Source organism: Salmo salar, chromosome 11 (genome assembly GCF_965601325.2).
Source record: "Salmo salar chromosome 11, fSalSal1, whole genome shotgun sequence".
Taxonomy (NCBI): domain Eukaryota; kingdom Metazoa; phylum Chordata; class Actinopteri; order Salmoniformes; family Salmonidae; genus Salmo; species Salmo salar.
In genome coordinates this window covers 105734885-105751671 of record NC_138301.1, presented here as the reverse complement: position 1 = coordinate 105751671, position 16787 = coordinate 105734885, and the positions used below count along the sequence as shown (strand labels likewise).

Genomic DNA, 16787 nt, shown 5'->3' with positions numbered 1-16787 from the left:
TGGGGGGGGGGGACTAAGTACAAAAAGTGCTTTAATTTCTAAACGGTCCACCCGATTTGGATGAACATACCCTCATTTTAAAGCTGACAGTTTGCCATTTAACCTCAACGTCTTGTATCATTTCAGATCCAAAGTGTGGGAGTACAGAGCCAAAACAACAACAAAACATACTTTGGAGCTCAATGTACGACTAATAAAAATTGAAACTAATAAAGCTGAATTATTCAGTCCTAAACACAAATTCTGCAGCTGTTGGTCTCTTCTTCCAAAGTGTTCTTCTACTACAGTCTATATGAAATGCACTACAGAAGACTATAGCTGCCATATACTTTAGTTTCTTTTAGGTCTTTAGGCAGTATGCACTGTAGCAGGAGACCTATGTGGTTTCCTGTCAGATAAGCCTAAAACAGCCTTTGTGACTGACTGTGAATGTAGGCCTGCCTCATAGCCATGGGAAGTAGGGGTGCTGAGGGTGCTGCAGCAACCCCTTGAAAAATCGGAATAATAACAACAACAAAACCGATATAGCCATCTGCAGTTTGGCAAAAACTTTCCATCAGGCTTTATGCCTTGATGATAAATCTATACCTTTTACATCTTATTATTTTTAACAACCACAACAACAGAGCAAATAATAAGCCATTTTTTTGCTTGCCATTCATTTAATATTATCGATGTAGCCTATTGAATACATTTCAATACAAAAATACACAAACATTTAAAACGAAATTGACTTTTATAACGTCAGAAAAACATATTGTATGGTCAAGTAATAACAATACAATTCTGAGTTGTGGAAATGGTAGCCTATGCAGAACATGTTCAAACTGACCACTTTCCCATTGAAAGTCTTGGTCACTCTGACAACCTGTTCTAATACTGCATGTCCATGTACCGTAAAACCATGAAGAGGTGCATTCTGAGATACAGATATTCATGGATGTTTAGATGGCTTCATGACCACCAGTCAGCTTGAAGAAGAGCTCCTGGTTCAACACCTCGGCCTGCTCTTTGGTGCGTGTGGCCATGAAGATGTAGCCCCCAATGTACTCGTGCACAATCTTGCAGGTTGCAGTCACACAGCTGAAGGCAATGTTCACATTGCCATTGAACTCAATGGCCATCTGGAATAAAGAAAAGAGTTTTAACAATCGATTCCATTTATAGGTCTTCTTCAGATTAACATTTAAGTCATAATTAGATGGTACATATTTGATACAATACAGTAGACAGACCTAGTAAGATACAGATGAAGACACATTAGGCAGACAGTGAGACGTCTTACCTGTTGAATATCCCAGTTGACATTCCACTGCCTCATGGTGTTGTATCTCCATGTCTTCACCACATCTCCTATGCTGAGGTCAATGCGGATGAGACGGTTGTTGGTGACCCCAAGGACTTCATCTTTACGGCATCCCTTAAACCTGTGATTATACAGGAAATGTGTAGAACTTGGGTCATTTCAAGTGAGAAAAGATTTAGTGCTATGCTGACAAGGCGGATAGATGGAAAATATTTGACAAAAGGACAAGTACTCACCTCACCACAAAATAAGACACCCCAAAGTCAGGTAGACCCTGCCAGATTTGAAGAAACCTGAGGAGGGCATCTGTTAGAGGGAGCTGGGCCACATTCTGATAGGCTTCCAGGATGCGCGGAGTTAGCTGACAGAACAGAGGAATGGTTAGAATCACTGGAGTCAAGTTTGAACGTTATGGTTGCTTCTATTATCATACATTCTGTAATATTACGTGAGTTTCCACCAGATCGCCATGACTCTTACCTGTTTGGCTTTGTACTTTTTGTGGTAGCGTGGGGATACAAGGCTGTATGTGTTGATGCTGTCATCAGTCTGAGCAGTATTGGCCCCAGGGTTGGTTCGCTGCATGGCCAGGAAGGACTGGATATTCTGCACCTCACTAGAGAAAGAGCTGTCTGCTAGTGTCTTCCCTTTGGAGGCTAAACGGCAAGCTGCCATCCACCTGCTATACTGCAGCTCCTAGTGACAGGAGATTAATGGACATAAGATGGAAATATACCATAGCCGAGCATGACATAGCAGGACTTAATACATTGATATGTAGCAGTTGAGTCTATTCCTTGGAAAAGGTTACATAGGATGATACGAACAGCTTCTCATTCATGGGAAGAATTCTCTGAACAGAGTGAGCTGAGAGTTGAGTTCCTTACATTCTCACAGCGTAGGTAGACTTCATTCATGCCCTCAGCCCCAGGGATCAGCAGTCTGATGCAGAACTTCTGACCAGCCACACTAACGTCTGGGGCCACCTCACAGCCTGGGGAGCACAGCAGTGTCTTAAGTGGCCAGGTTAGACTCACTTGGCTTATTGAAGTCATCACCGACTCATTATATCTAGAATAATATTGATTGACCCAGAAGTGAAATCTTGTGTCGAATGTCATTTCTGAAGCTCTATGTACTAGAATGGATGCTGTAGGTACACATCTTTGCAGTGGTATCAGCTTGTGTGGTTGTGGTCGTATGTGAAAATGTGGGCTGAGTGTATGTGCATGTAGCTAGGTGTGCAGTTTCCCAACAGCGTATGTCAGTGCATTTTACCTTTGAGGTTCATCTGCTGAATGGGTTCCTTGAGGCTCTCCTCTTTACTCTTGTAGTAGGAGAGGGACGTGTTGTTGAATGCGAACCAGAACTGTTTATAGCCCTTTAGTGTCAGTCTTTTTGGTCTAGGTCGGAGAAAGGGAGATAAAACAAAGTACTACTAAAATGGTAACGTTTTTCTGCAACATTGGAAAGGGTATGCAGTTGAATGTCTGTGTGAGTGTGCATGTCAATATAACTGTGGCTGCATCGGAGTGTGTGTTTGCTTGGGAGTGTGTGGGTGAGTATGTGTCTGTCTCATAGAAACTCCTCAAGACTATCCGAAAGTCTCATATATCTTGCGTGATCGATATCCAATCTAAAATCCACGGCAGGAAAAGGTTGTCACCGGCAGAAAGATGGATCTGAAATCAGAGGGCATTCAGCCAGCCAGCAATGATGTACATTGTCAACCCATCTTACCTGAAGATTTTCAAGTAGTCCTGCAGCTCTGGTGCTACCGTCATTGTTTCCTGTGTAGAGATAAAATCACGTGTCTATTTTGTGTTTTCATGTGCAGTTGCAATTCAACTTCTTTCCTGCTGCCTTACAAATCAGCTATAGCCACAGCTACAGACCGTTACAGTATAGTGTTTTGCATGTCAGCAATCAAGTTTTCAAGATATATCACTTTAAAAATACTGAAATACAGCCGGTATGATGCATTTTGCATCATATGATGCAATATGACGCTAAATGCATCATACCGGCTAAATGCATCATACCGGCTAAATGCATCGTACCGCTGTATTTCTGCATTTTGAAAGTTATATATCTTGAAAACTTGATTGTTGACATGCAAAACATTTTGGGACTATATCAACAATGGACTAATGAAACAAATCCCAAAAGATACTTTTTGAGTGGAATTTTCCTTTAACCCTAACCTTAACCAAACCCTTAACCTTAACCCCAACCTAATTTTAACCAATTCTGAGACAAAAAATTGGTTTGCAGGTCAGGAGTGTCCGTATAGCCTTTTCCGACTCAGAGGAACTAACCAGCATGTCCGCAGTGATGCTCTCCTCCGCTTCCATCTTCACCTCCAAACACTGAAGGGCAGAGTCAAGATCATCCATGGCAGGACATGATGTCATCGGCTGGGGCTCTGACAGAGACACCTTACCAATGTGGTACTGAGGATAGTGTACACACACAAAGCACATACACAAACGTATAACATTGTGAAAGAGAAGGAAAGCAATATGTCACAGAGAGGGAAAAACATTTGGTGACATTTCAATCAGTCGTTGTTTACCTGAAGGGCAGCAAAGAGCATCATCTCTTCCTCTGTGCAGTCAACATCCTCCAGCAAGATGGCCCAGCGAGCCTGCTCATACAGCTGGGTCAGACGGACCGCATCGTACTGGAGACGGAGACAAGGTAGATAAAGTGACAGATTACACACAGCCAAATTCATGGCCACCATGAGGTAAACAAAGGAAATAATCGATAGCCCCTCAGAAAGCGTGGTGCAGGCCTACCTTGGGATCCAGGTCATGGAAGCAGTAGTATTTGAAGCGTAGCAGCAGCCTGTCATGCTCCTGCACTCCCTGTTGGAGCAGAGAACGAGACGAATCCAGCCATCTAAAGAAAATAAGAAAACACAGATTTAATTACACCCTCTATCGCACAGAGTAACCTACATAAACATATCTATGTGTGCTGTGCACACATAAACAAGACACGCACCTGCTGTGAACTTGTGCCTTGTCCACAAGGCTGGTGGTACGGGGCATCTTGGTGATAGTCTCAGGAGCAGGTGCAGGTAGGCTGACAGACAACATCTTATACACAGCCTCAGTCTGCAGTGAGTCAGCAAAGTGCATAGGCATGCCATTGGACAGGGTGTGAGCTGGACCTGTCGTTATTACACATGCAGTTAGGATATGTTACACAGTATTTGGTATGTGCTGTACAGTGAAAGATACTGTACGGAATGTTACACAGCCATTTAGAAATGTAATGTGTACCACCAATTCGACTGGACCTACCTGATGAGGTCCGAAGGCCTGTTAGATCGTATACTACTTCCTCTTCTGCCTCCTTGTCTTTTTTCTTTTTCTTCACCTCCATTGGCCGTAACAACGACAGCTCCTCTGGGTGACGCAGGTCTGAGGATGACCAGAGGGAAGCAGTGTAAGGGGATACGGATTAACATCTGCAACAATAAGAAGAATCTCTTACTTTATTTAGGTGGGAACTCTTCTTCATATATTTACTTACTCAGCAGATGACAGACCCCCATGACCGTTTGGAAGACTGGACGAGAGAAGCAGGCCTGAAGCCTCAGGGTGGTCCCGTTGGGTAGGCCCAGTCTCAGAGGCTTGTGCTGGGGGGTGAGGCACAGGCGAGCGTCGGCATGGATCTCATACTTCTCAAGGGTCCAGGATGGTCGGAGCAGCCACTGCTGCTTCTGCTCCCACCACAGGGCATGGTCTGACCAATCCTTCTTTATCTCTGGAGTGGACAGAGAGGTGTCTGGCGATGATGTATATAAACACATCTATGGTGCCTGGTGGTGATCATATTTGACTCTCAGCCAAATACAGTACAGTCTGTTGTTTTCATTTGCATAGATATTTTGAATGTTGTTTTGTCTGACTTACAGATGTTGTGGAGTATGAATGAATAATAACTTAATACTCTACACCCCACGGTTGTATATGAAATAGATGTTCATATGCAATCTGAAATTATAAACTTGGTGGTTCGAGCCCTGAATGCTGATTGGCTGACAGCCATGGTATATCAGACCGTGTACTACGGGTATGACAAAACATTTATTTGTACTGCTCTAATTACGCTGGTAACCAGTTTATAATAGCAATAAGGCACCTCAGGGGTTTGGGATATATGGCCAATATACCACGGCTAAGAGCTGTGTCCAGGCACTTGCGTCATGCCTAACAGCCCTTAGCTGTGGTATATTGGTCATATACCACACCCCTTCAGGCCTTGTTGCTTAAATATACTATTATCTTTAATATACTACCAAGATGAATGGAAGATGAAGTGTACATTGGTAGGGAACTCACGTGTCTTCTCCACAATTTTGAGAATGACGCCACCAATGTGCAGGTCTGAGGTCACGCTAACTTTGAGGGGTGGGGCCTCTGGGCCAAGCTCCTCCACTGTCACAGACAGATCCCAGGCAGCCATACTTACAGAGAGGGAAAATATAGCACTCATCAGCACAGTGAACAATTATCACTCAATTATCAGGTGTTGTGATAGCTGATGCTACATCATTGAACTAACGATCAACTCTCATTTTTAAGGTGCTATATTATAGTGGTAATAAATCCATCTGTATTAACACATTTAAGATAGAAACACCCATTATTAAAATACTTTTCAGTTAAAGCAAAAATGATTGTTTTCTCATTGCAAGTGAAATACTGAACATTGATAGACAGTGTATGGTTATTAGATCAGACAAGAAATTGTGAAATCAGCTAATACAGTGAATCAAACTACAGGAAAAATCTTGTCTGTGCTGCACGTGACCCTCTTAGCAAACCCCCACATTAAAATATATTGAAATTAAGTACTCCACCAGCATAAACCTCATTATGTTGTAATTATCAGATAGGAAACCAAAACCGTATTACTTCCTGTAAATGAATGACCCCTTTCTCAATCATCTGTTTAATAACACCCATACTCCTATCCAATCTCTTCTATATGTCCTTTCTTTACTTTTAGACTATCATAGGCATAATAAAATGTTACATCAGTAATGAACTATTCAGAGTCTGTTCCTCAACATCACCCTGTCTGTCTTCATTTTCATATAGCATATTTCTACTCTCTGCCCTGACAGGACATTGTTGTTCCCTTACCTAGTTGTAGTCCCAAACAAATTTTCTTCAGAGTCAAACAACAGGTGCCCTTTGCCTCTGCCTTTCTTTGCAGCTTGTGAAATCTGCCTTTTACTTCCTCCCGTCTCTCTCACAACGTCTTAGTTGCTGCGGTCTCATCCTGTGTGTGAGCAAATGTCAAGAGAGCAATAACTGTTCCGCTTTTACATGCCATTTTTCTTTAAGGGGGGAGTTTATCATCAGATATTGTTTCTGAGAAACTATTGTTTTGACAAACATGGGAGACAATCGTTTTGCATAGGCTATACAAATAAAATCAACTAGTAAACACATACTGGCATTGGGATAGTTATAATAACTTGATTAGTTGCCATCTAAAATATGTATGCTACCATTTTTTATATCACGATGAGAACTTGGCTAGTTTATGAACGGGTAGGTAGGGTGAATTTGAGACACTCCTGAGGGCTTGGTGAGTAATGCCCTCTAGTGGTTAATTACAGGCAAATCATGAGATTAAGATCAAAATAGATCAAGATTAAGATTCATAAAAATGGCAAGTCTTGTCATAAGGTCAAGGTTTTGTTTTCAGGGCATTGGATAAATACTTCTCATACATTCATACTGAACAAAAATATAAACATATGTAATGTTTCATGAGCTGAAATAAAAGATCCTGGACATTTTCCATATTAACAAAAATCTTATTTCTCTCAGATTTTGTGCACATATTTGTTTCAGTCCCTGTTAGTGAACCTTTCTCCTTTGCCAAGATAATACATCCACCTGACAGGTGTGGCATATGAAGAAGCTGATTAAACAGCATGATAATTACACAGGTGCCCCTTGTGCTGGGGACAATAAAAGGCCAATCTAAAACTTGCAGTTGTCACACAACACCACAGATGTCTCAAGTTGAGGGAGTGTGCAATTGGCATGCTGACTGCAAGAATGTCCACCACAGCTGTTGTCAGAGAATTGAATGTTAATTTCTCTATCATAAGCAGCCTCCAATGTCGTTTTAGAGAATTTGGCAGTATGTCCAAACGGTCTCATGACCTCAGACCACGTGTAACCACTCCAGCCCAGGACCTCCACATCCGCCCTCTTCACCTGCAGGATCATCTGAAACTAGCCACCCGTACAGCTGATGAAACTGAGGTGTAATTCTGTCTGTAATAAAAGGCCTTTTGTGGGGAAAAACAAATTCTTATTGGCTGAGCCTATACCCCCGCCCAGTCGTGAAATCCATAGATTAGGGCCTAATGAATTTGTTTAAATTGATTGATTTCCTTACATGAACTGTAACTTAGTCCAATCTTTTAAATTTGTGTTCCGTTTAAAAAGTGGGACTTTTTTTTTATTGAATTAAGCAATCTGCAAATCCATGCAGATTAGCAATCTGAATATGCTTTGAGGGGTTTCCAAGTTGGAGAAGAGTAAGGACATAACCACAGACACAAATGAACTTAAAAATACATTCAGATATATTTTGCAGAACAGGATTAATTTCACTTGTACATTACACTTCTGGGGATTTGTCTTTGACATACAGCATGTGTGGACTGGTTGTGTAATCAGACTCAAATCTGCCATGTCTATTCTACTGGCACCCAGAGTCCTGAAGAACTCTAGCATAGCAAGGCTATGGTGAAATGGGAGAAAAGAAATAATAAAGGAAGCTTGAAGGGAACAGTACATATATTTTAACACAACCCTCCCACATTACTGTAAGAAGCCGACAAACAAAACATTCTTGAGTATGACATTGGAGGTCTTAAGAAACAGTATCCTGCAGTTGTTGGCTGGCAGATTTTTGTGCGCCATGTGAAGCAGAAGAGCTTTAATACAAGCGCCAACAAGAGATACTTCTCTCTGCTCTGTATTACCAGTCAAAAGGGTTTAATGACAAGAGAAGATATTCAAAAAAGTTAAATCACCATTTAACTTCCACAGCTGTAATCCAATGCTGATCCCAAGATCAGTACTTCCATGACCGCACAACATTCATTTCTAAAGATCTGGAAAGCACAGTATTGTGAGCTCGTAAGCCTGTACACCAGTAGCACAACTACATTGACCTGAATTTATGAAAGACATCCTGTCCAGAAAGGGAGAAATCTTAGTCAGGCGCCCTACACAGATATTGACTGGCATCTGATCTCAGCAGTCTTAAAATAAACAAAGGAAGTGAAAAATGAAGCAGTCATATTGCACCTTGACATCATGGTTCAACACCCAACAGACAAATAGAACTTTAATTGTTTTGTTATAAGCTGCAGCACTGATATGAATGCAGTGTCATTGTGCCAACCAAAGCTCTAGCCTGGTCTGCTGCTCCAGTAATAGGTGTTTGATAAGTTCGCCCAATCAAATTATTTGTTTCAGAGAGTTCTGTGATGAGGAAGACACTAAGTACAATTTCATTAAGGCTGTAAAAATGGACAAAGAAAATCAAACCCTTTGTTGGTTGAAGTTTGGGCGAGATGGCATACAGTATCATTTTGAGGGTGTAAGGGAGGGGGGGGGTTATATCTTAAGGGAATGGCATCTTGATCCTCTGTGGTCTTGCGGTTGGTTCTTCATGGGTTCTGGCCCTGTTCTCCTCACTCATCACCGGATGGCTATCAGTCCCACATCTATCAGTTTCTGGATCTTCTGAGCAATGCCTGGATTCTTAAGGTGACTAAAATGGTCCAAGGAGAAAGAGAGAACCAATTAACCCAATTTCAAGCTCATTTGGCCAATTACAGTGTGTGATTATGGTGCATGTGTTGTATACTATGTAGCTAGTGAGTGTGTAAAATGTGTAGCTGCGGAGCTGGCCTGCTTACTCGCTGAGTGCCTGTGGGTCCTTCTGCATCTGCTCTAGGATCATGCGCATGGCTGGGTCACTCATGATCTGCTGCACCTCCGGGTCAGCCATGGCCCTCCTCTTCACGTCCTCTGGACTGTCGTCATTCCTCACGTGCTGGCTCATCATGCAGCGCTGGATTCCCTCTGTGGCCTCCTGCACTCGGAACAGAGACGGTTTAACTGTTAGCCTCAGTCCGCTCAATGACACCAACAAAACAAGGTAGAAGAACCATAAGCCATGGCTTAATATTTAATAGAAACCGCATACAAAATAAACTTCACTTTCAGTTTCTTTTAGAGTTGGTTGGTAAAGGAGATCCTGCTAGTGCACCAATGTAAATCTGTCATACTGTACCTTGGAAGTAGAGTCAAGCTCCAGAGCCTTCTCGTAGGCAACCATCGCTTTAGAGAAATCTTTCATGGCCTCCAAAGCAGCTGCTTTGCGCGTGTACCCCTTTACTGTGGAGAGAAGTTAGATGAAGTCTATGCTTTTAAAGGGCAAAGGTTTGATACAGTTTTCAAGATGCCATTTATCTTCAGTCTTCTGATGACCAAAATCAAGTAGGAGAAAAAAGTAAACATGGCTGCTTTTAGAAAAGCTAGGAGGCCTGTATGTGCTAAACCAATTAAATGGTGGACTGACCATTTCAATTTTAAAGTAAAAAGGTTTTAAAGTTCAATACGTACTGAAGGTAGGATCAAGTTTGATACAGTCCTCGCAATCCTAAAAGAGAGAAAAAATATCAGTCCTAGTCCTTTGACTGATAAACATTTGATAATATTGATAAGGGAATTTATATGTTTAAAGTAATGACTAAAGAATTCCACCCTGAAACGTAATTATTAGACTATTTTAAATGTATTAGAATAATTAGACTATAATCCAATAATGTAAGGGTGAGAAATGTGTGACTGAGAAAACAGAGGACAATTGAACTTACATGACCTGATGGGAACTCTGAAAAACTTACAACAGGAAAGAGGCCCTGTCAAGGCCCCTCTAATCTAGGGAGGAAAGCAACGGCATGGAACTGCCAGCTTGGTAGAATAGTGATAAACGAGGAATGTGAACTGTGGAAAAAGATACAGCCCACCTACTGTTTCTGTATGTATATATGGGGGGGTTATAAAGACTGCTCACATTTTGGTTGACTTTAGAACGTTCTCTGAATAAAGAACAACGAACCTTTTGCAGAATCTGAGTCTTTGCCTAATTATTATTAAACCCAGGGTCTTACAAACCTCAGGGATTGGTCAAAGCTTAAATAATTGTTTAGTTATCATCATTGGGATTGAAAGTTCTCGTGACAGATATCCAATTTATTAGTTAGTAATGAGGATAAAGCTCATGTACATGCATGGCACCACAGTAGTCAGGTGTGCTGTACCTTTAGGGCAAGCTGGAACTCCAGCAGCTTCGTGTAGCAGGCAGCTCTGTTGCTGAACAGCTTGGCGTCATTGGGGTTCCTCTTGATGGCCTCAGAGTAATGTCTCATGGCTGAAGGATAGTCTCCTGTAGAACAGAGAATAAACACAGCACGTCAGATATCCTAACACTACCAGAATCTAAAATGGTATGCAGACAACTAGAGAAACCTTACCACTAAGAGTACAAATAGGCATCACACATAATTAATACTTTCAACCGCTGTAGATCCTCCATTTCACAGACACACACCTTTCTGGAAGGACTCGTTGCCCTTGTTCTTCTCTTCCAAGGCCTGTTCTGGGTTGATGTAGGCCAGCTTCTCCTGCTCCTTCAATACCTTCTCTGCCTGCAGACATAGAAGGGATGGTGAAAGTGACAGGACGGTTAAAGAGTCGTTATCGAACCCAGCATAATCTACCCTGACAGTCCTCATTCAATAGGGTCAACACTCTCTGTACCTGCTGGCACTTCTTAAGTACATCAGGGGTGCGATGCTCTGTCAGACTCTTGTTGTAAAACTGGACTGCTTCTTTGTACTTCTCCTGCTTGAAGTACGAGTTGCCAACCCTAGCCAAGGCCCTGAGAGAGGATAGGGATAAAGAGACATTAAGCACAGATGACTCAAGCACTGACATTTCATTTCCCCGGTTTGTAGCAGAGCCCGTTACCAAAATGTGACCTGGCAATGGTGAATACAAGGATTTAATTGGCTGCTTATTCAGGAGACCTAATCTCTCCTCATCCCTTGATGGACACACCGTGTGCAACAGTCTCCTTCAGACTCCCAGCAGTTTATACCCTAGAGGGTGACTCACGTGTAATTATTTTCAGTGAATTGACGAGGAACTCACTTGGCAATGTGTCTGTAGTCCTCCCGGTTCTCTCTGCCCACCTCAATGGCTTTGTCACACAGCTCTCTGCACATCTCATACTCAGCCTTCTCAAAGAACACAGCTGGGATGGGAAAACGGACAAATGCAGACACCTTAGAAACCACCTCATTATCCAATCAAATTTTACAGATCATAAAAACTACACACATAAAAATCATATGACATTGTCTGTATGATGGTAAGCTGAGATAGTATTTTATTAGATCCCCATAAACTACTGCTATGGTAGCAGCTCCTCTTCCTGGGGAGATGAGACCTCCATGGATCATTTTGACAATAATTATTCTTAAAAGCAGGACAAATCTATTCTGTAAAATGACTTGCTGAAGACCCACACAAATTGGTCAAATGCTATGCTGCTTTATCTGCACTTAATCGTATGGAAATAGAAAATTGTACCCAGGATTAGGGGTAGAGATATTCACTCAGTTAATTGCATATGATTCTGATCAAGCCAATTAGTTCTATCATGGATAAAATGACATTATTTTTTCCATATACATACTTCAGAGATAAATACAATTTCACAATTTGTTAAATTAAGGAAAACTACATGTTTAACTCATTAAATATTAATCTCTCCTATTAGCATATTTAAGACAACTGTAAATGAAATGGGAGTCCAACAAGGCACCTTGAGTTGGGGAGATCCTAGAATTCACTCACAATGTATAATAGCCCCTTAGATATTAATTTAGAATCCTCTAAATTTAATTAGATCTACAAGGACATTTTATCAATCTAACAGTATTTTTCATTTAGAGATCCTTTTAAAATTTTATTTAACTAGGCAAGTCAGTTAAGAACAAATTCTTATTTACAATGACGGCCTACCCTGGCCAAACCCTAACGACGCTGAGCCAATTGTGCGCCGCCCTATGGGACTCCAAATCACAGCTGGTTGTGATACAGCCTGGAATCGAACCAGGGTCTGTAGTGACGCCTCTAGCACTGAAATGCAGTGCCTTAGACCACTGCATCACTCGGAAGCCCCCAAGTGGTGTTGGAGGGCCAGTAGGTGGCACTCTTTCCTCAGGTCTAAAAAAATAAATAAGAAACTGCCCTGTGTAGGGTGCTGTCTTTCAGATGGGATGTTAAACAGGTGTCCTGACTCTCTGTGGTCATTAAAGATCCCATGGCACTTATTGTAAGAGTAGGGGTGTTAACCCTGGTGTCCTGGCTAAATTCCCAAGCTGTCCATCATGGTCACCTAATCATCCCCAGTTTACAATTGGCTCATTCATCCCCTTCCTCTCCCCTGTAACTATTCCCCAGGTCGTTGCTGTAAATGAGAATGTGTTCTCAGTTAACTTACCTGGTAAAAAAAAAAACATGTATACTCTGTTTCATCATTAAACTACTAGGCTTCTGTGTCATCACTCTGACCAGATTGCAGTCTAGTATGCATTTACTCCCAGTGGCCTATCCACACAGAGAGCACCAGACTCTGTTTTACACAATATTATCTGTCTCTGTGTGTGTATACACAATGATGATCCTATACCTGCTTGGTTAGAAAGATATGTCATGTTGGTTGGGTCATGCTTGAGGGCTTCTTCATAATGTTCCAGTGCAGTGGCAAAGTCTTTCTTCTTGTACGCCTCGTTGCCCAGCTCCTTCTCCTTTAGAGCCTATGGAAGCACAATGGACATTTAAGCTGTTAAAGACAGTACTGAGAGGGCAATAAATCCCACAAATCGGTGTGGGTGCTGAGAGGAAATGCATGCACAAATTACCATTGTCCCAGACTGTGAAGGACTATAAGATTACTCATAATGCAATATATTTACTTGTCTCTTGTTCTCAGGTAAGTCTTCCTCCTTGGGAGGGGGTGGCTGAGTCTCTTTGGGTTTGGGAGGTGGGGGAGGAGTAGGCTCTTCCTCTTCATCCATGCCAGCCAAGTCTAACCCTAGCAAGACTGACAGGGTGGTCATTACTCTAGGGTCCTGGAGCTTCCTACAGGTAGGACAGACATAGTGTACTTGAATTAGATCACAGGAAATTCACAGGCGCTACAAAGGAATGTTGTGTTCTGGTACTTATTACTACAGTCAGACAAGATGATCTTGGTGTTGAATTCATTTTGCATTTGGAAGGGGACTGAAAAATGAAAGCATGAAAGAATGCAGTATATTTCTAAATGTACAGGTAAGGTGCAACAAGACAAATGGCGTCCACGGAAACATACTCACGAGCCAAGCATAGACGGTTTGTCCCTGAGCTGCTCCAACAGCGCTCTGTACTCTGGATCTTTCATCAGGGCATGGGTTCGAGAGTCACTCTCCAGCTTCTCAAACATGTTAGGCATGGAGAAGGGGTTCATCATCTTTTTTTCTGGTGAGGCAAGAGGTGAAATTCACAACACAGGGAAAACAAAGCATGATGAGCAAACAAAATCCCATTGTTGTGTTTATAATGTAAGTGAAAGTGTGACAGGTTCAAATATTTATACCTGCTAGCCGGGCTTCTATGTTCTGCAGCCCCTCCTTGAGCTGCTGATTAGTGGGCTCCTGTCTGAATCCCTCTTGGTACGTCAATTTTGCATCCTCAAACCGTCCAAGGAACTCCTGGGCTGCCGCTTTCCTTGAGTAGCCCTGTGCAAGCACAAATCATGGTGATGAGGCTTGTCACTTTTGACAATAGCTAGTGCAAATATAAGCCACCCTCTCTGGACAACTGCGCTGTGACATCGTCTCACCTTTCCCCAGTCAGGTTTAATCTTGATGGTCTGACAGGCGTCCTCCAGAGCACCCTCATAGTTGCCCTTCTTGGCATGGGCAGCCGAACGGTTACTGAAGAGGACATGGTTTGAGGGATCGAGGGCCAATGCTTCTGTGTAGCAGCGTATGGCCTCATCGATCTTCCCGGCACTCAGTGCCTTGTTGCCCTGATCCTTCAACTGTGACACCTGAGGGGAAAGAGGGACCTGAATGAATTCACTGTAATCAAATCTGTTTAAATATATAGATTTTTCATGATATTGATTTTCTACTAAACTGACAAGTAAAGAAATACTGCCATCTTGATTTGGCCAATTTGAGCTCTATAAACATCAATCTGATTCCTAAAGCAGCCTTGGTCTAACGTTAGGAGCCAGCAGTCAGGTTAAACCAAACAAGCCTAGACACCTACATGCTATGAGGCCATTACATATTGCAGAACCTAGCCATGCTTCAGCTAAACGGATATAGACTGCTAGCTGAACCACTAAGATTTTCAAGGTGGTTTACTGAGTTGAACTAGCTACTGCTTTATGATAGCTAACAAGTTTGATTGCTGACTGACTTGTAGTCCTGCCCAACGCTTAACTTAACTTGCCAGCCATGTCCTCTAACTTAGTAGTTAGTCAGATAACTAACTAGTACGCTTGCTAGCTAATTGGAAAAGCTAGCTACATAGCCATGTTAGTAAACGTGAAAAAGTAAACTAGCAGCAATGTTAGCCATTTCACAGCATGAAGTCATTCGTGCCTGCACTTAGTTTTTTTTCTGATGATCGACAGACCATGCGTATGTAATATTAGCTAGGTAACTAGCTAGCTATAATAGCTGATTAGTTAACTACCGGTAGTTAGCTAGCTAATCGGCTGGCTACTAATACACACGGTTCTGGACCAAACATATTTGCCGGCTAAATTAGCCAACTACAATTGAAAGCTATTTTCTTAGCTAATGTGCTAACATTACCGGTTAGCTAGTTTGCCAGCCAACTAGCTACCGTTACATGGCGAGCTAGTAACAATGAAGTCCGCATTGAGTAAAACGAGATAGAAAAATTTAACTAGTTTGCTAGCTAGCTATCAATCTTCAAATAGGACAAACGGTGCGACAATACTGTAAATATTGCAGAAGAAATACAGTTTTTGACCGGAATATTGATGACAGTTGTTACTCACTTTCTCCATGGTATAACCATGAGGTTCCAGAAACTACTGTGAGACGAGAGCACCGCCCCTGCACAATATGGAGCTAGGTTGCCAGATAATGTTAAAGGAAACCTATGACCTGAGATCAAAAAATGTTTTGTGGCAGTTTCCTTTAGGATGTTTTCTATTGTTTGTTAAATATAAATCTGTGTAATAGATAATTGATCAATATAAAAAAAAGTGTTTATAAAGTTGATTGATAACCAAACTGTGTGTTACTCTAAGCTCCGGCATGCATACATGGCAACCCCAGAGCTTACCCATATTGTTCAGTAATATTTCTGGCTTTATGCGCATTGGTGTATGATTGGTTCAGCGTAGTTAATCGAAGAAAGCTCAGCAAATCAAAGGCAGGTTCGCGTTGAGTACGATGAGTAAAACAACAAACGTCGAGTCAAGGAACGTTACCGTATTCATTCTAGTTCTAGAAGGCTCGATCTGGTTCATCTCCTTTCTAGAACATTCTGGACATATTGGGACACGCTTGCTGTTGTTTATATAAATCATCAGTTGAGTGTGATATGCTGTCAGTGGACCTGGTATGACAAAAGGAACATAAGGACAAAATGAGTTGTGAGAGAAATCTCCACTTAGAAAGCCCTGGGTTATAATAAAGAATGGAAGCTACAGACAGTGCATTCGGAAAGTATTCAGACCCCTTGACTTGTTTCACGTTTTGTTACGTTTCAGCCTTATTCTAAAATGAATTAAATTGCCATTTGTCCTAATCAATCTACACAGAATACCCCATAATGACAAAGCAAAAACAGGTTTAGAAATGTCTGCAAAAAAAATAAATATATATATTACATTTACAGAAGTATTCAGACCCTTTACTCAGTACTTTGTTAAAGCACCTTTGGCAGCGATTACAGCCTTGAGTTTTCTTGGGTATGGTGCTACAAGCATCGAAAAGTCCCCGCGATATGCAACTGTTCAGGGATGTCAGGAACCAATACACGCAGTGAGTCAGGAAAGCAAAGGCTAGCTTTTTCAAGCAGAAATGTGCATCCTGTAGCTCTAACTCCAAAAGGTTTTGGGACACTGCAAAGTCCATGGAGAACAAGAGCACCTCCTCCCAGCTGCCCACTGCACTGAGGCTAGGTAACACGGTCACCACCGATAAATATATGATAATCGAAAATTTCAATTAGCATTTCACACGGCTGGCCATGCCTTCCTCCTGGCTTCTCCAACCCTGGCCAACAGCCCCCCCCCCCCCCCCCCCCCCCCGCAG

General features: G+C 42.0%; 2 protein-coding genes across 2 annotated transcripts; both read right to left on the bottom strand.

The window, feature by feature from the left end:
• Positions 1-642: 642 nt before the first annotated feature.
• Positions 643-6612, bottom strand: LOC106563456 (fermitin family homolog 3). Its single transcript, XM_014129062.3, has 15 exons — positions 6469-6612; positions 5662-5786; positions 4850-5083; positions 4618-4737; positions 4316-4484; positions 4108-4210; positions 3882-3989; positions 3625-3759; positions 3047-3096; positions 2585-2709; positions 2194-2300; positions 1787-2002; positions 1543-1667; positions 1286-1427; positions 643-1124 (listed from the first exon to the last, which is right to left on the bottom strand). Exons 2-15 carry the CDS (start codon positions 5783-5785, stop codon positions 945-947), a joined length of 1938 nt encoding a protein of 645 aa, XP_013984537.1. The 5' UTR covers position 5786; positions 6469-6612; the 3' UTR covers positions 643-944.
• Positions 6613-7911: 1299 nt separating this feature from the next.
• Positions 7912-15653, bottom strand: LOC106563457 (stress-induced-phosphoprotein 1). Its single transcript, XM_014129063.3, has 14 exons — positions 15521-15653; positions 14324-14533; positions 14078-14219; positions 13818-13959; positions 13416-13581; positions 13130-13256; positions 11584-11686; positions 11191-11311; positions 10982-11078; positions 10692-10816; positions 9991-10027; positions 9659-9762; positions 9282-9457; positions 7912-9133 (listed from the first exon to the last, which is right to left on the bottom strand). The coding sequence occupies exons 1-14, from the start codon at positions 15527-15529 to the stop codon at positions 9061-9063; spliced, it is 1632 nt and encodes a 543-aa protein (XP_013984538.1). The 5' UTR covers positions 15530-15653; the 3' UTR covers positions 7912-9060.
• Positions 15654-16787: the final 1134 nt, after the last annotated feature.